At 43.5% G+C, this 25,204-nt stretch overlaps 1 protein-coding gene across 1 annotated transcript in view; it reads right to left on the bottom strand.

Annotated features, from left to right (window-relative positions):
* Window positions 1-25,204, bottom strand: part of MICAL3 (microtubule associated monooxygenase, calponin and LIM domain containing 3) — a 220,536-nt gene that overhangs the window by 80,628 nt on the left and 114,704 nt on the right. The window contains 5 exon segments of the mRNA XM_048502423.1: window positions 6,731-6,818; window positions 8,026-8,114; window positions 16,965-17,151; window positions 17,809-17,916; window positions 23,784-23,891. Of these exon segments, the coding sequence (XP_048358380.1) occupies window positions 6,731-6,818; window positions 8,026-8,114; window positions 16,965-17,151; window positions 17,809-17,916; window positions 23,784-23,891 (580 nt within the window).

Here is a 25,204-nt window from a genome sequence, read left to right as displayed (position 1 = left end):
GTGATCGGGCACACCTCCCCACCATAAAAACCTGCTAAGAACTCCAAAGGAAGGGAACATTATGGTCTAGGAACAGTCTCTCATGACATCTTCCAAACTAAACTCTGGAAGACTATCAGCACAATCCTATGCACGCCTGCTTAGAAGGAAGCCCCACTATGTTTGATAGTGCTTACTCCCAGCTAATGCGTCCAGCAGGACTGCCCCTCATGTTTCCCAGAGAGATGCAATTTTAAATTCCAGAGGATTTGAGTTGTATTTGTTTGTTACAGCAAACACAACAAGGCCAAACACAACAATGCTTTTTAGGGAACCTTACAGCCTAGCAGATGTATTTGTGTCATAGGCTTAACGTAGACTAGATTTCACTCCATCAGGTACACGCGTTGTGCCATCAGCAGGCAGATATGCATCCAAGAGCACAGAATGAAAAAAGTTGTAAACAGTGGGGGCAAAAAGTTACAAAAGGCCAGCAATACATGTGACATTTGTAGACAAAACCTAGGCTGATTCCGCATGGGCCAAAAACAGCGGTGTGAAAACGGTGCGAAAACAGTATAAACCCTTTTACACCATTTTCACACTGCTGTTTTTGGACCATGCGGAATCAGCCTTAAATACGGTTGTGCACGAGCCCAAAAGCGCCATGATCCAAATAAGGATCTTCAAAGGGAGACTTCAGCATGACATTGTTGGATTTAGAATTTATCAGAATGCCTGACACCAATCAGAGCTTAGCTATGATCATGGGTGTCTTGCACATCAGACGCCTTAAGTTAGCTTAGAAAGACTGTCGTCTCCTATTGTTATTTCTATGAATGGTCACTGTGCTTATCTCACGTATCTGCTAGTTAAGGATATCTGATGAAGTAGGCTCCAAGCAACAACAGCTTATGCCACACAAAATTTGTTCGTATTTTAAGATTCCACAAGACTCCGTCTCACCTCAGTCATTCTCATTCGTCCGTTCCAACCTTCCAGATATACAGGGCCTCCACCCCTAACTCTTATTGTAATGGAGGCTGTAGGCATGACAGCAGTCACACGCAGACCACTAAGAAATATATCTGCGCCACGGCACTTCACGCGTGGAAAGTGTCTCACCACACAGAACGGCTGTGCGACTTGGAGAGAACTTTTATGCCAGCACCAGGTGCTGGCCAAACTGTGCAATTCATACAACCAATCTGGTGGCATGCCACTTACATACATTATAACCCCATATAGTATAACCCCAAATTGGTTTAAAATCCAATATATAAATAAATATAAATAAATAAATAAAATATGGAGCAATCATCAGCCAGATGCATTTGGAAATTCTATGCTTTAATACATGAATGTAGCCTAACAACCCAAAAGGGGGGGGGGGGCAAAGTGCATCCTGGAAGTAGTGCAAGCTGGCACTGACGTGTTTGCCTACCGTGCTGGCATAAGCAGCACCTATACCAGGTGTCTGCAACCTGCGGCTCTCCAGATGTTCATGAACTACAATTCCCATCAGCCCCTGCCAGCATGGCCAATTGGAGCTGATGGGAATTGCAGTTCATGAACATCTGGAGAGCCGCAGGTTGCAGACCTCTGACCTATACCTATGGGGAAAACAAACAGGGTGGTGGGTGGGTGCTGAATATCTCTACAGAACCACTCCCAGAAGAAGCTGCCCCCCCTCCCCCGAGCTGCATTAGCATAACAGAGGATTCCCGTGTGACTGTGGAAGAGCTAGGGGCGTTCCCGGGGATGGAGCTTCCACCGGGCTTTCAGCCCAGAAATGCCCCCCTCCCCTGGCTGTAGACATATGGCATAATTTGCCTTTTAGTGTTTTTCAGGCGGCTAGGGATTTTTGTGTTTTGCCACATGAGGAGGCATGGCAGCGGTGCAGTCCCTGGCCGCAGCGCCCTCTGGATTTGGGCTGTCAATCTCTCTGAAACTGTAGTCCTGATTGGGTTTCACTCCACACATAATCAGACATAAATTCTGGAGGAATTCTAAGGAAAGTTCTCCAGAAACATTAGCAAGAGGAGCTCTTGTTTCACTCTGGTCTATTCAGGATCCACAGCACAAGTTTTTGGATGAACACCAGATCTTTCCAAAAACATCTGGCAAAGGATGGACATTCTTCCCTACTAATTCACCACTATGTCACAATTGCAGCGGCAAATGTTTAATTATGTTTCAAAACAGAGTTAAATTTATCAACTGTTGCCTGGATTATGCCACGAAAGCAAGTCTATGTGGGGGCTGGAAAGTCCTGGAAAGTCACAGCTGACTTACGATGCTCCCACAGGGTTTTTCAAACCCAGAGATGAATAGTTCTTCTGTCACTGATTTAAGTGGCAGAGCTAAACTAATTAAAGGAACCCAGGAACTAAGCTAACCAAAATCCAGATTCAGAACATTTTAGAGCAGGCAGAATTATGCTCAGGTTTGACAACATGCCTGTATACAAAGGATGTGTCCCCCCAAAAACAACAATCCCAAATTAAAACACCAAACCTCTTATACTCAGATACACAGCCTGCTGAGATAATTCAGAAGCATGGCTTTTGTAGTGTAGATTAAAAAGTATGGACTTTGCAGAAGGAATGCTGCTCGGGTTTGTTTTCTTGTATAGAAGATGTTCAAGAGATTTATGTTGTATTCTTTTATTACACAGCCATGTTCCACTAACTATACACAGTATATTGTGGCTACATTGCCCCAATACCACAGGTATCATCCAATACAAAATTTACACGTACCCTGTGTGTAGAGACCCATTTATGCATTCTAACTACTCCCTCCTCTGTTCTAAGGGAACTTCTTACCTCTTGAAACTCACCACCAATATGTTTACAGGAATTCTATTAAGCTGGCTGAAAGTATCCAGATCATTCATAAGATTTTTAAAAAATAATATGGTTTCCTTTAGGCGCTGTGCACAGCTTCTTCTCAATTTCCTTTTTAACATCACAAAACCAGGGACTACTAGGGAGTACAGAACTGGGAAATTAATAATTTAGCTCATTTTATGTGATAACCAAATGAAATTCACTGATCATCCTAACTTTGATCTTGTTCTCTGTACTAGATTTCGCTGGCCTGCATTATGAGATAAACTTGGTGACTGCTAGTTATACAAATATCCCCTAGTTATGCCCGACAAAGCTTTTATCAACAAGGTTTGGGGCCAAATTTCAGCTATCTGCAGAATGCAGAAATAGTTTAACATTTAGAATATATGTTCAGTCTCCTCTCAAAGGAAGAGATTTAAAGAGACCCTATTTTCTAGCTATCAGGTATGTACAGTTTCTGGACATCCAATTTTAGGAATCTACTCTAGGTGCATACTCTAATAATTTCAATAAATGCCATTAGTGAAGATAAAACATCTTTATATAAGGGCAAAAGAGAAAGAGACTGTTCCAAGCCCACTAGAACTACAGCAGGACATTCAATATGTATTTTACAGAACAGACATGTAAAAAGCAGAAAGAACAGTACTTAAAAATTTTCAAAACATGTATTAAAAACACACAATATGACATTTCAAAAATACAAGAATCAACAGCTATTACAGAATACAATCCTTGAAAGCTAAAAGGCCCCCCTTTTTAAAATTGGCAACAGCAGCAGCAGCATTGTGACCCAGGCAAACAGTGAAGGCGCTTGACACAAAATCCCCAGAAGACATTATAGGAGAAAGCTTATCACAGAGCCTGCCACAAGCATGACCAACTTCAGCCCAGAGGAAACAGGAAGAACATGTTGTCAACTGGACACCAGCTGGAAGGGAGGCACCTTTTACAGACTGTGTGCGAGAAGTTCGTCTGGATAGCAGCAACACTTAGAACTACACACGATGCATCCTTATGTGCCACACACACACATACCCTTTCCTTGGAAACTAGACAAGGCCTTCAACAGAAAGTATGGCCTATTCCCCAATCCCATGTAAAAACACTGAGCAAAGCTCTGATTGTCCCTACAGCTACATAATCTATCACAAATTTCACTGAACACCTATTATGTAAGAATTGCACATGACAAACAGGCTAGTAAATACTTTCTCACAAAAAAAGTGCTTATTGTGCTCTCAGTGTGAAAATGCAGCGCGGTATATGTGAGAGCTTTCTCCACTGCTCTGCACGATGGTTAACAAGCAGGGAAGGAAGGCAATGTAAAAGTCCCCGGTAACCAGGAAACACTAGCTGAAAATTTGCCTGAATCATGCAAACAGAGTAAAAAGTGGCCCTCCATCATGTGTTTACCCATTCCATGAGCATGGAGCTGTGACGAGGCAGCTGAGCATGAACACAGTGAGAAGACGGGTTTTCTATTTATTCCCAGGCTGCATTTCGATGCTTCCCCAGAAAGCCTCACACTGCATTTCGGTTGAAACCCTCTTCTTCATTCTGGCATACATATGAAATTGCCGGTCTCTTACATGAATGTCAGATCTTTCACGTGGCAATTTGCAGAATCTTATTTCTGACACAAATGGGAATTTAGAGTTTGAATGGAGAATTAAAATTCTTTGCAAGGATGAGCTTAGTTTGAGATTTATTTAAACAAGGCTAGAAAGACTCCGGGTTCCTGATTGCTTGGGATACTCAACACTTTGAACTGGAAATCAACAATTTAAACATTTTCTCAACTCCATTTGTTTAAAACATACACACACTCACCTGCCCTGATGCTTAGTTCCTAGTTACCTGAAATATGTTTTCCAGCCCTGGCTTTATTGTCTTCTGAAATGTCTATATTACAAAGGGCAGGATTAATTCAGCACTGAATTACGCTATAAATCACTTTGTAGCAAACTACTGTAAGTCATCTCTATGAACACAGGAACACACAAAAGGACTGCTAAAATCCACACACACGCACAAGGAAAAGATATATTTGAATCTTAGCCTATAATTATAAATACATAAAGATGTCTCCAGCATTTTCCTCAGTGCATATTGCTAATTTCGTGTACCCTTTATACTCACTAGTGCTTTTTGTACATTCAAGTTATCTTTGATCAGCCCTAAAATGGGAGATGTCTATTTTCTGCCCTGACCAGCAAGGAACAGAAAACAGAGATGGTTTACAGGGATGATAGGTCAGGTCCTAGTGTTAACACTAGTAAGGTCACCCTACCCTGCAGTTAATGTAGTAAAGCCGTCATGATGAAATGAAAAATACCATACCAGAGGCTAACTTTGCTATTTAAAAAAATGACATGTTGCCTATTCCTTACACAAGTAACCTCTGTAGACCCGTAACGACATATGTGCAGGCTTAGCTCAAACAGTGTTCTGTGCTTATGAGTAATCTACTAAGCCACCATTTTTGACTAAGCTTGTTCACCTTTGTTGAAGTGATTCAAATGACACAGTCACTCCAATTACAGCAACTGATAGCAACTAATAGCCTACATAAAGGCATCCATACTGTCAGAGAACAACAGCTTCTCCTGCTTCGTGATCGACTCTTTCACTTGGGTGGCTGAAGGCCTCCTATCCCATGAAAAGCTGTGCTTCCACGTTAGAGAGGCTTGCTCTGAAGAAAACTGTTCTCAGAATGAGGTCTCTCTTCAGCCTCCATTTTGCAGGTGGAAGGCACCAGCCACTACAATGCAGGAACTGTTCAACACCACTGGGTGCACTGTTGTTGTTTTTTAAACCTCTCTAAAAATCCTTCAGTTGTAACTTCTCACAACATTTAGAATGGTTTATTATTTTTTTAAAAATCCTAACGCAGAATTTAGTTCCCACACAGCAGTTACAAACTACCTGTTAGGGGTTTTTTTTTAAAAAAAAATCTAAATGAATGTGGCTCAGAATATTCCAGAACTAGAACCACCTTCTATCAAGTCCCACACAGTTTCAGGTTAAAAAAAAAAGCTGGGAGTAACAAGAGTTTGTTGACCCAACCTCCACGCAAAAGAAGAATCAAGTTTAAGGAGAATGCACTCAGCTTGACTCCAAAGGAGAATGCCCTCAGCTTGACGCCAAAGGAGAATGCCCTCAGCTTGACGTCAAAGGAGAATGCCCTCAGCTTGACGCTAAAGTGCCCGTTCCCAAAAATGCTGACAGGAGAAGCGCATATTTTGGCTGAAAGAATACCACAACTTGCCAACACCAAGATGCCACAGCAAAAGGGCTCCCCATAGCTATGAAAGACACCAAAGAATCCATAGCACCACAGTTGCCAATGAGATTATGTTATTTTGCTATTAATAATAATTCGGAGAATGTAGCATTCAGATGAACATAGAAATACAAGTAACGGATTCTTTAAAACTCAACAATGTAGACTTTACAAATATTTTAAATTATTTGGACCTAGCCCAAGAAAATCCTGGATGCCCAGGTTAAAACACCACCCACATCAAAACAATTTATAGGGGTCACACCCCCTAAAACTACAACACAGGTTATACACATTTTTTTTGCCCACCCACACACACACAAGGTTCCCATACGTTACAGAGTATTAACAATATCGTTACCGCTTTGTCAATATCCTAATGCCGATAAAAATTCTCCCAATATCTGAACGAGAACCTCCGACTGGACATAAAGAAAGGGGACCCCAAAAGCCATCAACTGGCACATGAAAAAGGAGTCCAAAGGGTTTTGGGCTACCAGATGCCCAACTGAGGAAGCCGTGCCTTGAAGGAGTTGGCTCGCCACCCTAACTTTGTCAAAGAGGCGGAGGGAGAACTGCACCACCCTGCCAAACAAGGAAGCAGAGCTACCTGGTGTCCTCTCTGATGATGCTGAGATGGAACTTGCACGCCCTGCACCATCAGCGGCCATGGTGTCCTGTTGTGTCCCTTTGTTATCCTGGAGAGGAGAAGAAAAAAACACAGGTGAAGTAAATAAGAATGTATTTCTTTATTTTTTTCAAAATCAAGGAAAGACGTTTTCCCGGGGGGGGGGGGGAGGAGAGGCTGTGGCTCGGTGGAACAGCCTCTGATTCACATGCAAAAGGTCCCAGGTCAATTCTTGGTATCTCCAGTCAAGAGGGCCAGGCAGTAGTTGATGTGAAAGATCTCTCCCCAAGACCCTTGGAGAGCTGCTGGCAATCTGAGAAGACAACAGAGACCTTGACGGACCAATGGTCTCATAGAGTATAATGCAGATGGTCAAGAAGACTCTCCATCTCAATACTCAACATTATCGAGCTACTATGTTTGCCCTTCTGTAGAAATAGGTAGCTAGATAATGACAAAGCGAGAATGAGCTCGTCTCATCTCATCATGTCTCAGAAACTAAGTGGGGCTGGCATTGGGATAGGAGGCCTGCAAGGAAGGCCCTGCAGAGGCAATGGCAAACCACCTCTGCCTTTTGCTGCGGTTGCCAGTTGCAACTTGACAGCACATATGCAAGTATTTCTACAGAAAAGGCCAGATGGAGAATGAGCCTGTAGCTAGTTCATTTCCCCTCTACTTTCAACAGAAGGAATGATGCTCACCCTACTGTAATAAGGACTGTGTTTCCGGTTTGGAGTGAAAACACTAGCAGAATGTATTGTCGAAGGCTTTCACGGCGGGACTCAACTGGTTGTTGTGAGCTTTCTGGGCTGTGCGGCCGTGGTCTGGAAGATCTTGTTCCTAACGTTTCGCCCACATCTGTGACTGGCACCTCTGAAGATGCCAACCACAGATGCAGGCGAAATGTTAGGAACACGATCTACCAGACCATGGCCCCACAGCCCGGAAAGCCCACAACAACACTAGCTAAAATTTGCTGATTTGAACAATGTGGTGATCTATCATTTAAAAGAAATTGAAAGCGAGGCCATATGTGAGAGCAGAAGAAGAGGCAGAAATTTAATTTCTTGTGTTCCCTCTAACCTGACCTCCATGTTGACTTAATACAATTTTCCATCACATACTGGAGTCAAACGTCTGTAGTTAATGAGTCAATCAACATCTATGGGATTCGGAAGAATTCTCCATCTTTCTGCACTACACCCTACCCTCTGTTCATCAACCAAGATACAGGCATTAAAGCAAGTTTACCAGGTAAAAATTGAGCAGCAACTTACCTTTCCTGACAGAGGACCCACTGCAGGTCTCTTCCTCTGTGCATAACCTGAAAGTCTGTAACAGTAATGGGGCTTGCAGTAGAATTTCCCTACAAAGAGAACAAAAAAGAATGATAGTGAAGAATCCGAAAGCTACAAACTTGATCACACTGTGAGATGTCCCAGCTGCTTTACGGTCTGCACTTTCTCTATCACATCTAATGTTGCACTTTAAAAAGGTTTAACTCAAGTGTTATTGCTCTCTCCCTGGAAAATAATGCATCTTCCATAGGGTGCCTGACCATTATTAAACTTACAGCCAATCAGCTATTGGAGCAGCTCCGGGAAACTTGCGCGGTATCGCACACTAACAAAGCAGCACTGTGTAAGGAACAAAGACTGTATCACATGAAAATCTGGCAGAAGTGCTTGTGGAAAAGGCAAGAATGAATGCAGGGAGGGAAAGGCCAAGCATTAACCCTAAACAAACCAATGCCTCCCAGTGAACAATGGCCAAGCCCAGGTGATACCTAAATTATCAAGATCTCAAAAGCTACCCTGATTATCCATACTGCACAACAGCAAACAGCAATGAAACTAATGAAATCAGGGATACGGTGCAACAAGATACTCCAATGTGCCATTGAAGCTTTTAAACAAAATGCAGGGGGGGGCTTTATGACAGAGTACCATGGTAATCAAGTCTTAAGATGCAAAGTGATGTATAATGGATGTCCGACTCCTGTGACTGGCAAGATCAATTTAAGATAACTTCCTCAATAGGAGAGTTTCATCTTTCTCAATTCCATAAGTTGACTAGATAAATAAAAGCAAGATTGTGGCTGGTTTAAAATTTGAAGGTACTGCACTGCAATCTCTGAAGCTAAGTAAATTTGGCCTTGGCCAACACCTGGCTGGGAACCAGGGGTGTGCACCATTTTTTCTCTGTGTATTTTTCATGTTCAAGTAAAGAAGACCTGGATATTTTGGGGGGGGGGGGAAGAAAAAAAGCTAGATCCCCTTTAATATGCAAGTTTCAACTCTCGTTTTGGACACTTTTTGGGTCTTTTAAACCTGATCTGCCAGCCATCTTCGAGCCCACGTGGACTTGATAGGCAGCATTCAGTAGGTAAGCAAAGGGCAGGGCGAAAGGAGTTCTTCCCATATTTTTTTAATGATGGCAAAACCAAAGTAGCCTGAAAAATGACAGAAATATTCAGTGTTTTTCAGAATCCGCTTCTTGGCTCCCTTAAACTATTGCCATTTTCCCCTGACAAAAATAAACCTTTTTTTCAGGTTTATTTTTGGTATGGTTTTATTCAGATACACAACTCGACTGGGAACCCCACTCAGAGCTCATCAGAGGAAGATCTGAAGAACAAAAGATCTTAAAGAACCAAGATCTTAAAGAACTACACTGGCTGTCAGTCAAGTTCCAGGTTATTTTCAAAGTATTGGTATTGACCTTTAAGGCTGTGAGTGGTGTTGGACCTACATATCTTTGAGACCGCATCTCCCCATATTGCCCTCAAAGCCCCCTCTGTTTGTTGAAGGGGAACCTTTTGACGATCCCTGGCCTGAGAGACATCCGGCTGGCTTCCACAAGAGACATCCAGCTGGCTTTTACAGCCCTGGCTCCAACCTGATGGAACAGATTACCAGGTGAGGTTAGGGCCTTGTGGGAGCTATCGCATTTCCACAGGGCTTGCAAGACTTGGCTGTTCCACCAGGCTTTTCCCACCTAGCCAGCCGGATTGAATGATGTAAGATCATCTCTTTTCGGCCTCCGGGGGATGGGGGCTCGCTGTGCAGATTTTTGAAATAGTTGTGTCACTGGTAGTTGCCACCAGTATTGGATTTATTCTCACTCCCCCAGTGCTGTGTATTTTTAAAATTACTCCTCTTCTTCCCTGCACTTGAGCTGCTTCTTCTCCAAGTGTCTCTCTTCAGTAGCCACGTTGTGGTTGTCCCACCACCCTTTCAGAATTTCAAAGGTGCCTTTACAGGGTCAAAAAGGTTGGAGATCTCTGTCCTACTCAAAACACTGCGACACTCAGAAACCACTTGGGGAAAACTTTAACATTCCAGGACATATTGCTGCAGTTCTAAAGGGAAGACAGAGTTCTCCCGCAAAAACCTTCAAAGGAAGAATATAGCATGAAATTGCTGAATTAGAATTGAACACTATCACTTCCCCTGTTTAAACAGGGACGTGATACTTGGCTTCCTCATCACAGCTGTTCATAGCCTCAGCTGATCCCCCTTTAGAACTGTTAACTGGTGCTTCCTATTGCGTTATTGTATCATACTGCAATACTTTACAGATGCTTAATTTTTCATATGTTTTATCACAGCACTGTCTGTGATTAGACTTTTGTTTATCTAACTGTCTCTATATTCTATACCCTCTTGGAAAGAATTTATTACTGTTATGATTGGATCTTTCTGCAGCCCCATGAATGGCGGGGACCTCTGACTCCTCTCAATCCTTCATTATCATCAACAACCGAATCTGTTCCAATCCCTTCCACAGGAGCTCACATCTGTATGTTTCATAACAGGAATTACAACAGGTCTCTTTCAGCTGCTATGACATCTCTTCTGCTTCCCCTTGTAATTCTTGGTTATAGAGGTGTCTGATTATGTACTTCAATATACATCAGAGGAAGTGACTGTGACTTCGGAAGGCTTGCTCTTGCCATTAGACTGCTCTGTTATTTTGTTAGCAATGAATGAAAGTCTGATATATTTAGCATATTAACATTTGGGAAGATGATGATTTAAATATTCCTTCTAATGGAGGACTAAGGCATATCTCTCACCTTACCCTTCTGAAACTTTCTTGGTGAAGCTTTTTATACCAATTCTCCAGACACACAATTAGTTGCTCACTATGTGTTCTATGGTAGAAACTGACTTCATGCTTTTGTAACAAGAGCTTCATGCCCTTAAATTTAATCACCGTGAACCTGAGAATGTCAATTGTGTCCGTGAACTGTCTATAAATAACACGTGCTGAACAATCCAACATTCTGTACCAATAGCACCTTCAATTTATTTATGCTGTTCTGATGAACTGTTTTTTTCCCACTAATAGTTGTTTAGACTATCTGTAGATACTCAAACATGCTCAGGCAATTGCTTGAGAGCCCTGGCATTCATAGACAATTTTGCACACAATACACTGGCAAGAAATACCACCCAAAACAAGAAAAATAATACAACTGTTATTTAAGAAACCCTGAAGACTCGCTAAGATCTCTTCCACACATGCGGATTAATGCACTTTCAATCCACTTTCACAATTGTTTGCAAGTGGATTTTGCTGTTCTGCATAGTAAAATCCAGCTGCAAAGTGCATTGAAAGTGGATTGAAAGTGTATTATTCTGCATGTGCGGAAGGGGCCCAAGACTTCCCCAAATTTGACCCCTGCGTCATCCAGCTTCAGATTCATTCTATAGCAACATTCATTGCCAAAAACAACATTTTGCACGGCATAAGAACATAAGAACATAAGAACAAGCCAGCTGGATCAGACCAAAGTCCATCTAGTCCAGCTCTCTGCTACTCGCAGTGGCCCACCAGGTGCCTTTGGGAGCTCACATGTAGGATGTGAACGCAATGGCCTTCTACGGCTGTTGCTCCCGATCACCTGGTCTGTTAAGGCATTTGCAATCTCAGATCAAAGAGGTCAAGATTGGTAGCCATAAATCGACTTCTCCTCCATAAATCTGTCCAAGCCCCTTTTAAAGCTATCCAGGTTAGTGGCCATCACCACCTCCTGTGGCAGCATATTCCAAACACCAATCACATGTTGCGTGAAGAAGTGTTTCCTTTTATTAGTCCTAATTCTTTCCCCCAGCATTTTCAATGGATGCCCCCTGGTTCTAGTATTGTGAGAAAGAAAGAAAAATTTCTCTCTGTCAACATTTTCTACCCCATGCATAATTTTATAGACTTCAATCATATCCCCCCTCAGCCGCCTCCTCTCCAAACTAAAGAGTCCCAAACGCTGCAGCCTCTCCTCATAGGGAAGGTGCTCCAGTCCCTCAATCATCCTTGCTGCCCTTCTCTGCACTTTTTCTATCTCTTCAATATCCTTTTTGAGATGCGGCGACCAGAACTGGACACAGTACTCCAAGTGCGGTCGCACCACTGCTTTATATAAGGGCATGACAATCTTTGCAGTTTTATTATCAATTCCTTTCTAATGATCCCCAGCATAGAGTTTGCCTTTTTCACAGCTGCCATGCATTGAGTTGACATTCCCATGGAACTATCAACTAAGACGCCTAAATCCCTTTCCTGGTCTGTGACTGATAGCACTGACCCCTGTAGCGTGTATGTGAAGTTTGGATTTTTTGCCCCTATGTGCATCACTTTACATTTTGCTACATTGAACTGCATTTGCCATTTTTGAGCCCACTCACCTAATTTATCAAGGTCCGCTTGGAGCTCTTTGCAATCCTTTGTGGTTCTCACCACCCTACATAATTTGGTATCATCTGCAAACTTGGCCACCACGCTTACCCACCCTACTTCCAGGTCATTTATGAATAGGTTAAAGAGCACTGGTCCCAAAACGTATCCTTTGGGACCCCCACTCCCGACATCTCTCCATTGTGAGAACTTCCCATTTACACCCACTCTTTGTTTCCTGTTTCTCAACCAGTTTTTAATCCATAGGAGGACTTCCCCTCTTATTCCTTCATTGCTGAGTTTTCTCAACAGTCTCTGGTGAGGAACTTTGTCAAAAGCCTTTTGGAAATCCAAGTAGACAATGTCCACCGGTTCACCCCTTATCCACATGCCTGTTTACACCCTCAAAGAACTCTAGTAAGTTTGTAAGACAGGATTTGCCTCTGCAAAAGCCATGCTGACTCTTTCTCAGCAGGTCTTGCTTTTCTACATGTTTAATAATTTTATCTTTAATGATAGATTCTACTAATTTACCAGGAACAGATGTCAAACTGACTGGCCTGTAATTTCCCAGGTCCCCCCTAGATCCTTTCTTAAAGATTGGTGTGACATTGGCCATCTTCCAGTCTTCAGGGATGGAGCCTGATTTCAGGGATAAGTTGCATATTAAAGTGAGAAGATCAGCAATTTCATGCTTGAGCTCTTTAAGAACTCTTGGGTGAATGCAATCTGGGCCAGGGGATTTGGTAACATTTAGTTTATCAATGGCTGCCAGAACTTCTTCCTTGTCTACCACTATCTTCGCTAGTTCCTCGGATTCGCCTCCTAAGAAGCTTGGTTCAGGTGCAGGAATGTTCCTCACCTCCTCTTGGGTGAAGACAGATGCAAAGAATTAATTCAGCTTCTCTGCAATCTCCCTGCCATCTTTTAGCACACCCTTTGTTCCTTTGTCATCTAACGGGCCTACCGCTTCCCTTGCTGGCTTCCTGCTTTTGATGTACTTGAAGAACTGTTTGTTGCTGGTCTTGATGTTCGCAGCCATGCGTTCCTCATAATCCTTTTTTGCCTCCCTTACAGCTAACTTGCTTCTATTTTGCCACCATTTGTGTTCCCTCTCATATTCTTCATCAGCCAAACTGGACTTCCATTTTCTAAAAGACATTTTCTTTTTTCTGATAATTTCCTCAACCTCTCTTGTTAACCATGGTGGCTTTCTTTGGACTGGGTGCTGCCTTTTCTAACCTGTGGAACACATTTCCAGCTGAGCTTTTATTACTGTGTTTTAAATAACCTCCAAGCATCCTGGACAGTTTTGACTCTCTTGATTTTCCCTTTCAGCTTCCTGCGCACTATCCCCCTCATCTTTGAGAAATTTCCCTTTCTGAAGGCGAATGTAACTACATTAGTAGTTGCCACTTGTTCACATGCTGAGATACTGAATCTGACAGCATTGTGGTCGCTGTTCCCTATCGGCTCAACAACACTGACTTCCTGCACCAGGTCCTGGGTCCCACATAGAATTAGATCTAGGATCACCTCTCCCCTGGTTGGTTCCACAACCATCTGCTCTAAGCCACAGTCATTTAGCATATCCAGGAATGCTCTCTCCTTACTATGACCTGAACATGCATTTTTCCAGTTTATATGGGGATAGTTAAAATCACCCATTACCACTACATTTTGTTTTTGTTGGCCTCTCTAATTTTCTTTTTTCCATCTCAGAATCCTCTTGTGCACTTTGGTCAGGGGACGATAATATATTCCTAATATTAAACTGTCCTTCACACCTGGTATTGATATCCATATAGTGATTCTGTAGGGGAACCAGCTCCCCTTGCATTGTCTATTTTATGTGATACTATGCTCTCTTTGATGTAAAGGGCAACTCCACCCCCAATGCGCTCTGTCCTATCCTTCCTATAGAGCCTGTAGCCTGGTATAACAGCATCCCACTGGTTCTCCTCATTCCACCATGTCTCTGTAATGCCCACTATATCAAAGTCCTCCTTCAAAACTCTGTACTCTAGCTCCCCCATTTTAGGTCGTAATGCTTCTACTATTAGCATAGAGACACCTGTATACCCTGTCTCTGTCCTTAACCTGGGATTTATGTGCTTTACCCTCAAGTCTTTTGTAGACACTATCCCTTGTCACATGCACATTGCTATGTTCCTCGCTTGTATGTGGTTGATTTAGAAAAACCTCCCTCTCTGTCTGCATCCCCATAGATACTGTATTCCGAACCGAAGTCACCTCAGCTCCTGTCGGCTCTCCCCCAGTGATCAGTTTAAAAGCTGTTCTGCCACCTTTTAATGTTGAGCGCCAGCAGCCTGGTTCCTCTTTGGTTAAGATGAAGCCTGTCCCGCTTGTACAGGCCTACCTTTGTCCCAAAAGGTTCCCCAGTTCCTGACAAATCTGAAACCCTCTGCTTTACACCACCTTCTCATCCACGCATTGAGACCCTGTATCTCCAGCTTGCCTAGCTCGGGCCCTGCGCTGATGGAACGGGTAGCATTTCTGAGAATGCCACCTTGGAGGTCCTGGACTTCAACCTGTTTCCTAGCAGCCTAAATTTAGCTTCCAGAACCTCCCGGCTACATTTCCCAATGTCGTTGGTGCCAATGTGGACCACAACTGCTGACTCCACCCCAGCACTGTCTAAAAGCCTATCTACACGAAGCATGACATCAGCAACCTTCGCACCAGGCAAGCAAGTCACCATGCGGTCATCACGCCTCTCACAAACCCAACTCTCTACATTTCTAATGATCGAATCACCCACTACAAGGAGCCCCCCACCTCCCCGAGGGGTATCCTCAGTGCAAGAGGATAGCTGATCACCAGTTAAGGAAGGGATCCCATCTAAGGGAGCATCTTCCCCCACCTCAGACTGGCACCCTCCGTCCCCAAGGCCTTCATTCTCCATGACATCTGAAGAGATGTCACCTTGGGAGTGGGACCCGGCTGTTAGGTCCCTGAAAGCCTCGTCTGTCACCCTCTCTGCCTCTTTCAGCTTCTCCAGGTCTGCCACCTTGGCTTCAAGAGAACGCACACGTTCCTTGAGTGCCAGGAGCTCATTGCAGCGAGGGCACACCCACCACTTCTGTCCTAGTGGCAGATAGTCATACCTGTGACACTCAGTGCAAAACACTGGAAAGCCCCCATCCCCCTGCTGGCTTTCTGCCTTCATATCTGATTTGTTTAGATATTTAAATATTAAGCTTTTAGTCACTGCCCCCCCTGGAGCTATCTGCACGTACTATCTGTCAAATATGTCCTTATTAATTTAAAAAACAAAAAAATTAAATTAAAAATTAAGCGCCGCCTAGGCTAAGGAAACTGGTTCCACGCTAGAGACTGAACTAAAGCCCCACCTCTCAGGACAAAAAAAAGCCCCACCTCCTCAGGACAAAGAGGAACAAGAGATGAACTCTGTTAACCTCTGTTAAGCCCCCACCTTCCAGATTCAGCAGCCTTACAAGGGGAAAAAGAGATAACCCCTGTTAAAATACACTGTTTTAAAAGCTGTGGCTTTGAGAAAAGCCCTCCAAAATGAACACCAGCAGGTCACTCTGCTCTTCCTGGCCAAGTCTCTTCTGCTGCTACTCCTCTCTGCTGGTTCCAGAGACTGAACTAAAGCCCCACCTCTCAGGACAAAAGCCCCACCTCTCAGGACAAAGAGGAACAAGAGATGAATTCTGTTAACCCCTGTTAATCCCCACCTTCCAGATTCAGCAGCCTTACAAGGAGAAAAAGAGATAACCCCTGTTAAAATACACTGTTTTAAAAGCTGTGGCTTTGAGAAAAGCCCTCCAAAATGAACACCAGCAGGTCACTCTGCTCTTCCTGGCCAAGTCTCTTCTGCTGCTACTCCTCTCTGCTGGTTCCAGAGACTGAACTGATTTTGGATGAGTTTTGGATGAAGTACCCCAATCATTTTCAGCCTGGAATTTTGACATGGCATGATGGGTGCAGCAAGAAAATGGCTTCCACAGGATGCAGGGTAAGTCACAAAATGATTGCCACAACTTAACTTCAGTAACACAGTGGAGAGCTTTGTGTTGTGGTGGCAGCTGCTGCCAAAGCAACATTTTTAAAAAATCTGCACAGTCAATCCAATCTCCAATAGTCAATCACAAGCCTTACTGGGCAAAAGACCTACTTGGACCCATCTACTTCCTAAAAAACACTTGGCAGCTGCTTAAAAATATTGGGGACCCTTGATGTACTTGAAATGGGGAAAATGATTGAATTCTGATTATACCAAGCATCTATGGCAGGGGTCTGCATCCTGTGGCTCTCCAGATGTTCATGGACTACAATTCCCATCAGCCCCTGCCAATTGACCATGCTGGCAGGGGCTGATGGGAATTGTAGTCCATGAACATCTGGAGAGCCACAGGTTGCAGACCCCTGATCTATGGGGATCTAAGGGCCAAACTGGATGTGATGGCATCCCAGTGTCCTGATGGCCATTGGCCCTAAGCAGTTGATTTCTGAGGCATAGAATGAAAAGTGTTTGCAGTCCGCTTTCACTTACCATCCACCAGGTCGTAGGCATACGATGACAAACGCAGGGTGGTGGCACAGTATTCGCACTTGAAGCAACTGCGGTGGAAGAACTTGCCTTCGGCGCTCAGCCTTTCCATCACGTAGACGCGCTTGTGGCAGAAGTAGCAGACATCGCTACCTCCCACGTTTGGGGGGAATTCTTTCTTCAATGAACCCTACAGCAGAAGGAACAAGGGAAGACCTTAGAGAATTATCTTCTCATTCTCACTGCCAAAGGGTCCGACATGGGGAGAAAAGATCAGCCAGGAAGATCACTCTAAAAATGGTAGCTTTCAACCGAATGAAAATAAGGAGCCTGAGAGAACACAATAGATAAGACTGATGCAAATCATAGGTCATTCTCTTTTCCCCCCTCCCCCCCTTCTTTAAAATGGGAATGGCAACTTACCTTATAGAACTGTTGGGAGGATGGGGTAAGAACTATAAAGCAACTCTGTTCACTAAGGAATCACAAAAGGATTACATGAAGGGGGTTTAATAGTAAGCCTGTTCTCAGGTCCAGGGTATAAAACTACCAATGAAGTTGGGCCCTGAAGTGAATGTGCTGCACGTTGTCTTCCAAAAACACCACCACATAAAGAACAGGAAGAGCCCCTTCCCCCTGAAACATATAGTCACTGGTAGCTTTATAAATCAAAACACTTTCAGAATTACTAAGGTCAGATAGAGGTACAGGCAAGGAAGAGTTCATCATCAAGCTATTGTTAATAAAGCATCGAAAACTAAGGACTCTGTAGTACACAAGACCTAAGGGAAAGCCATCTAAATTCTAATCACGAACACGCACCACCTTTGGTACATTATTCTCTTACCAGTTCCTTCTTGCCTAGAAGGGTTTTAGGCTGGTCTTTTCTTTGAAGCTGATTGGCTATCTGCTCAGCCAATGAGCTCACGCCGCCTGTGTACATCTTTATATACTTCTATCAGATGAAAGTAATGGGGCGGATGGAGAAGGAATGCAGGAAAAATGGGGGAAGAGAGAAACAATTTAAATACATGATGAAAACTAGGAAAGGAAAAATGGCTAAAAGGTGCAGAGAGGGCTCAAACCATGCCAAGACCGTGGACAATGCAAGCACTGGTGGTAATAGCAAAACAAGTGTGTCAGCAACCAATGGCGTGGAAGACATGTTGATGTTAACTAAAACTGCCATCAACCAAACTAAGACCCTGATAGGTTGTTGGGGGAGGGGGGTCAGAAAATCAATTGGAGAAGTGGGAGGGAAAGGTCAAAGTGCACCATTTCTTAGGACTGCCTCCTTGAACCCCACCGAGAAGGTGCTAAGGACCTCTCAGGGGGGCAGACCTGGCTTTGGAGCTGCCAGCTTCCTCACACTAACACACTAACCTCACACTAACACACTAAAAAAATGCAGTTTCCTGGAGACATACAAACAGACACACACACATTGGAGAGATACCAATTTGATTGGATTTCAGAAACATTCATTTCCTCTGGAGTAATTCAACAGTCTGGAGAGACTCAGGATGCCTCAGAAGAAACAGTGCAGAAAGGTAGGAAAGACATACTCATAGTTTGTTCTAAATTTAGCCCATGTTCACATCCATGCTGAAGATTAGAATGCTCATTCCTCAGAGGGCAATGAAGATATTACCTTAAGTGCTATTCAAACACAACACAAAAAGGTAACTAACTATTACATTGCACACTAGGGAGGGATACACATTACCAGTCCAGTTATTGATTATGCACACCCCTGTGTAACCAGCACCCCCACCCCCCCATCTCCAAAGTGTGGGGAGCAGGGCAGAAAGTAGAAGAAAGACTGCGTGGCCACAGTGAAGAAAACAGAACCCCACACCGACAAAGTGGGCTGAAGAACCTTCTAGCGAAGTCAAAAATGAATCTACTTTGCACAGAACAGCACTATGGCAAAACCAACAAGCTTTTATACTCAGTTTCTAGGAATGGGAATAAATTAGTTGCTGCTCTGCTATGTCAGAACAAAGAACCATCTTGGCCAGCATCTTCCCATATATACCTACACAATCACGGGCACTCATCTTTCCAGGCCCAGCTACATGTACCTCCCACCTTCTGAGGTAAGGTGGGTATCGATGAAAGGTGGGGCCTTCTTAGTAATAGCAGCCCAGCTGTGGAATACCTTTGCCCTCTCTCTTTACCTGGCATAGTCACAGACTTAAAAAAAAAAACTTATGAGGAATCTCCATCACTGATTGCTTATCTTTGTCCTTTCTCCAGCCCCACCCCACCCCACATACTCTGGACTTTTATTGGCAGTTTTTTCCTGGTTTTACCATTATTGCTGATTTTAACTGGTTGGAGTTTAATTTCAGGGATAATTAAGTATTTGTTATTGCATGCACTGCATTTTTTAAAACTAGGCCCTGAGTGTGAATACAGAAGGGGAATGTATATAAGTTTAAATAAACAATCTGATTTCCAGATGTGACCTTCCAGAAATGTGGTCCTTTGGAAAAGCTCACTATGGGACACGGTAACGGTCCTCTACTGTTACCCCTTCCCCCTTCCCACAGCCCACAACTGGTATTCAGTGGCATTCAGCCATGGAACATGGAAATTCTATTTTGTCATCATGAGTAAACCACTGACAGCTCTCTCCTTCACCAGCCTGTCTCAGCTTAGTTTGCCCTAGAAATCTTTTAACATCCCAATCGGTTTCTGATGCTCACACTTCCTTAGCAAGGGTTGTTATTCTACACGTGTAACAAATATCCTCCTCAGATGCCCTCCACCAAAATATGTGGTATAAATCCTGGCATCTTTTCCAACTTTTGCTGTAAAGTCCAGTGCAAAGAACCACATAGTTTCTCTATAATCTCCCTTGTCCTTTCACAGAAAGCCGTTTGCTTTTTGCCATCTAACTGTCCAACCGGCTCCCTGTCTGGCGCCCAACTTTTGAAGGTTATTGCTTGCTTTGATACTTTTAGCAGCCCGCTCGCAAATTCAGTTTGCCTTGACCTTGCCAGTTTATATTAACTTTGCCATAATTTGTGCTGCTCTTTAATTAGTTTGTCAGGTTCTTTAATTTGCAAGAGGGGAAAGACAGGAAGAGCTTTAAACCCATAATTTCCAGGAAAGAGAATGAGATCCTGTAACATGAAACCCTGCAAATTGAACAGAATTGTTCAGGCAGTAGATGAAATAATATGATCTGTGCAATATCTGTTAACTGTGGAAAGAATGGAAACTTTTATAAAACTTGAGTTCAGCCAAAACACATTCAAAATGAACTATTCAACTATATCGCCTGTGGTTTACCAGTACATTTCTGGGCCCAATTCAAGTTGGGGGGCTTTGGCCTGTAAAGCTTCAAACAGACTTGGTTTATATGACACCAAAGTGTGCTACTCCTATGGGGACCTCCCTGGAGCATGAGAATAGCAGGATAGGCCCGGATTTAGGTATTATCTTCTTTGTAGACAAGATTGGCATCAATTAGGAGGAGGGCTTTTCTATGTAAACCCCACCCTGCAGAATCAGATATTGCCTTTGCTGCCTTTTCAAAACTTGATGAACATATATTTGTTCCAGAGGGACTTTTGGTGGGTATGACTGATGCACATGACTGACTCTGTTGACGTTCATCAACTACCTGAGTCAGTTATTTTGACTGCAGAATTTGCAATATGTTTTAGTACCTATAGAGAAATTTAAATAACTTGCACAGATTTCGCCACCTCTTTTGACGCAAGGATGACAAGTATTATAAAGTTTCAGTCATTCTATGGCTGATCTCATGGCTCAGTGTGGACAGTGTTATATTGTACGTCTTGGATGTTCTGAGTTAACAATGGCAGCCCATTCTGAAATCATTGCTGCCTTTTCCTTTGTGATCTTCACTCCTGTGCCAATGTCCTCTCATGTATATGACCTCTTTCTCAGGATTTTCTTCTGCTGATCACTCCAGGAAGCTCAGAACATCTGTTCAATTCATTCTGCTCAGTGTAGAACACAAAGAGGTGCTTTACTAGCATCAAACCATTGACCTACTTTCTTGACTTGTCTTCATAAGGTACCCTTTTCCATGCAAGGCATGTACTTTCACTGAACCACATGATGTTCCATTCCAGCATCTAAAAAGGGGTGCATTTGCATGGAAACCCAACCTGTTGGTTCCAATGTTGACCACTCTATGGTCAGCACCTAACCAGCAATTGAGTCCAGTATTAAATGACTAGTGAAGATCTAGATGTAGTTTACAGCAGGGAGTGGGGGCAGTTCCGCGGGGGGCGGCGCCCGGGTGCCATTTTCTCCCCCTAGGCCCCTGGGGGTGGGAATAGTTTGTTGCTTTCACAGTGGAATTTTTAATTATGATTGTAAGCAGCCTTGAACTCTGGCAGGATGTAAACATTTTGATAAATAAATAGAAGATCTATAACTGAGCATGTGAGGGGACGGGTAGAGCATCTCAGCAGGACCAGAGTGAAGGTTGGGAGCAATTTAAGTCAACCATCTACCAGCATCATAAGGAAAGTGCAAGATCTATTTCAGGGGTCTGCAACCTGCGGCTCTCCAGATGTTCATGGACTACAAATCCCATCAGCCCCTGGCAGGATTTGTAGTCCATGAACATCTGGAGAGCTGCAGGTTGCAGACCCCTGATCTATCTGAACATCACTCCTCATTAGGGATGCCAACCTCCAGGTAGGACCTGGAATTCTCTCAAAATTACAATTGATCTCCAGACAACAGAGATCAGTTCTCCAGGAGAAAATGGCTGCTTCAGAAGGAGGACTGTAGGGCATTATACACTCTGCATTATACAGATATATGGCATGATATCTCCCAACCTCAGAGATATATGGCATGATATCTCCTGCCCTTCTTGGGCTCTTCCACCATCAGTAACACGTAAAGTACACGTTGGGGGGAAGGACTAGGGAAATCTGGGTATTTATTTAATGATAGTGACTATTAGGGCCTCATTTTAGCGACAGTGTTAACTGAGGGAAAGAGTTATAGATAGCTTTGATTTCTAAGGAACCCCCGACATTCCACTCGCAGCAAATACTGATTTTTGTTTCTATTTCAGGTTTCATTTCCAATGGACTTGATCAATAAACTGGTGAGGGTCACCATCCTTGGGGGGTCTTGACAAGTAGCCACCGGCCTCATGACACGGAACTTTCATGGTCTCTCTTGTCTCTTCGTATGTTTCTCAGATCCAAACCCTCACTAACAGAATGAGACAAACAAGTGGAAGTAACATAAAATCCTGCTGAAGACAGCTCACCCAAATTCTGCTTCCTGCCCAAAAGGCACAGCCATTACTGGAAGATGGAGAATTCCCTTACCCCCAGTTGACAAAGTACTCCGACCAGAAAAGTTCCACTGGCCCCAATATTATGACAACCTTATGGAGACCTTGGAGGGAATAAACACATCATCCCTCTCTCTGGCCACAACCTGTTTTTGTATTTTATTTTCTACAGAAGATTGGCAGATAAAAGACTGCACAGTTCAAAACTTTGATTTTTTTAAAAGCCAGCAATCAGTTCCCCAGAAGATGCACTTGTTCTGTGTTTCTCTCTTGGAAAATTAAGCAACACGACAAATGAAGGACTTTCTGTAACTCAGGCTGAAATTACAGGAGCCTTAGCAGACATTTTGCCATTCACCAAACTGCTCAGAAACACAAGTGCAACTATTATCGTTTTAGTATCAAACAGACAAAGCGGTACAGTGGCTTGAATCACATTCCCCAAGTGAAGCAGCAAACAAGCATTTGCTCCCTGTGCAGACTATTCTACAGCCACCCTAAATTCAGTGATGGAAAGAGCGGACAGGAGGCAGCAACACCCTGAGTCCCAGTGATGGTGATTAAGAAGTCCCATTGGTGAACCTTTTGGCAGCCAGTGGTGGCTGTTGGGGTCAGTGACCCACTTCAGACAGCACCAGTGTTCAGCAACTGGGAGCAGAACACGCAGGCGCATGTGCTCCTTTCCCCCCCTTGTTTGTGTGGACCTCCCCTCTTTCTTGCTTAGCAATAACTATGTTTACTGTGACAACTGAACACCATAGTCGGCATGGTTACCCCTAAGCGTAGTTAGCTCTCAAACACTCTTTAGCAGGAAGGCAAATTCAAGTTAACAGTCATTAGAGCAGGGGTGTCCAACTCTGGCGCTTCAGATGTTCATGGACTACAATTCCCATCAGCCAATTAGCCATGATGGGAATTGTAGTCTATGAACATCTGAAGCGCCACAGTTGGACACCCCTGCCTTAGAGTAACCCCAGTTCCAATGCCACAGTAATTGCTAAAAACAAAAGAAAGGGGACGGCAAGGAATGCCGGAGCTCCATGGGAAATGAGCTCAAAAGCCCAAAGGGCATTCCTGATCACCAATGCCACATTCCGGCAAACTGGGCCTATAATGTCTCAACTAAGCAAATGAATTACAAGGCATTATATTACTGATGTGGAGATGGGGGGAAAATCTCATTTTGGGTGCCAAATAAAGGGCTCAGTTGTGGGTATCCTTTGCAAAACTGTCCCAAGAGCTGCTGTTCTTTCTTCTATCAGCTTCAGCCAGGGACTTCACAGTTTGCAGGATGTGCAATCTTACTTCCAAACCTTACAAGGCTTGAAATGGCCAGGATACACAAGCAGCCTATGCGTTTTCATTTGCAGGGACACAAGGCCAGGCTCAGCCAGAGCTACATCAACGATCCGAAGAGAAGAGCCTCAACTTTTTATCCTGTGACACATTCCCAGGTGGCAGAAGATGGAGTAGGCCAAAGTGTGCAGCCGAGTGCAGCTTCAAGCCCCACACCATGCTACCTGTCTGAGCGAGTCTGATGAGGGAGAAGCCGGGCGGCTGGAAGAACGGAGGCTAAGGGAGAGCTCCCACTGTTCACCAACAGATCGACGAGATCGCTGGGTCTCTTGCTACAAAATAAAGTTGAGAAAGTCGTAAGAGGAATATGGCACTTTTAGCAGCCTTGGAGGAGGAGAAAAAAAGGGGTAGGTTTGTCTTTCATCATTGCAAAAAAAAGGGGCTTTGCTTACACTGAACTCACTGGCAGGGTCAGATATTTAGAGGAATGGAGTCACATGGAATCCATCTGCTAATTTCATCTGGACAGGTTCTGGTGAGTTTTCCAGGCTGTGTGGCTGTAGTCTGGTGGATCTTGTTCCTAACATTTCACCTGCATCTGTGGCTGGTATCTTCAGAGGTGTATCACCGAGGGAATGACACAGTGTCTAACAGACTTTCCTCTGTGATACATCTCTGAAGATGCCAGCCACAGATGCAGGTGAAACGTTAGGAACAAGATCCACCAGACCACAGCCACACAGCCCAGAAAATCCACCACAACCAGTTGAATCCGGCTGTGAAAGCCTTCGACAATTCGTCTGAACAGTTTCCGATCCCCAATCTTCCAGGTTCTAGCAATAAGGGCACTTATCAAGAATTGCAACTAGTTGGTCTTACAGTAGAACGTTGGGAAGATAAAATTGGAGGATACGCTATTATGGCTAAATTAATTTTGTAAATCGACATTCAAAACATGAATTCGATGAGAAATGAGATTTTTACTTTTTATATGAAGCTGACCTGACCGTGCATACACAAAATAACTTGAGGATTGAAAATTTATTATGACTACAATATAATAACTGGATTAGTAAAAATGTTTTGGAGGTGATGGACAAATCACAAAGATTCTAAGATGTTATATATTGACTCTCTAGTACCTTGAAAATTGCATACTGGGATCCACTATGTAATATGTAAATATAATTGTGGGTAGATATCTCTATGTTTATCCTGAACTATTTTCTAGTATTTTCTTGTTTCTAGTATTTTCTGTTCTGTTTAATATGCTTTGGAAAATTAAAAAACAATTATTTAAAAAGAGAAGGGAAGATTTATAAAGCCCTGAGGGCTGTGAAACTATATCACTTGGACACACACTCTAAACAGATATGAGAAATTGTATGGAAAGTTTAGAGAAAATGGATGAGGATGTCTTTTGGATGTCTTTGAAGCAACACACGTTTTCCTAATCAGAAGGAAGAAATAATGTCCTAAAAGGACCATGCAGCAAAAGACTTGCTCTTGCAGGTCAGGAGGCAAGTATCGCCCCCACCCCCCAATAATAGACTTTAGAACTAAGATGAACAACTATACAATCGCTAAGTGGGAACTTGATGCTGCATGACTGAGTTATAAGCATCAGAATGTGACATTAATAAAA

This window comes from Sphaerodactylus townsendi, linkage group LG06, assembly GCF_021028975.2.
Source record: "Sphaerodactylus townsendi isolate TG3544 linkage group LG06, MPM_Stown_v2.3, whole genome shotgun sequence".
Lineage (NCBI taxonomy): Eukaryota > Metazoa > Chordata > Lepidosauria > Squamata > Sphaerodactylidae > Sphaerodactylus > Sphaerodactylus townsendi.
This window is presented reverse-complemented; position numbering and strand designations above follow the sequence as displayed.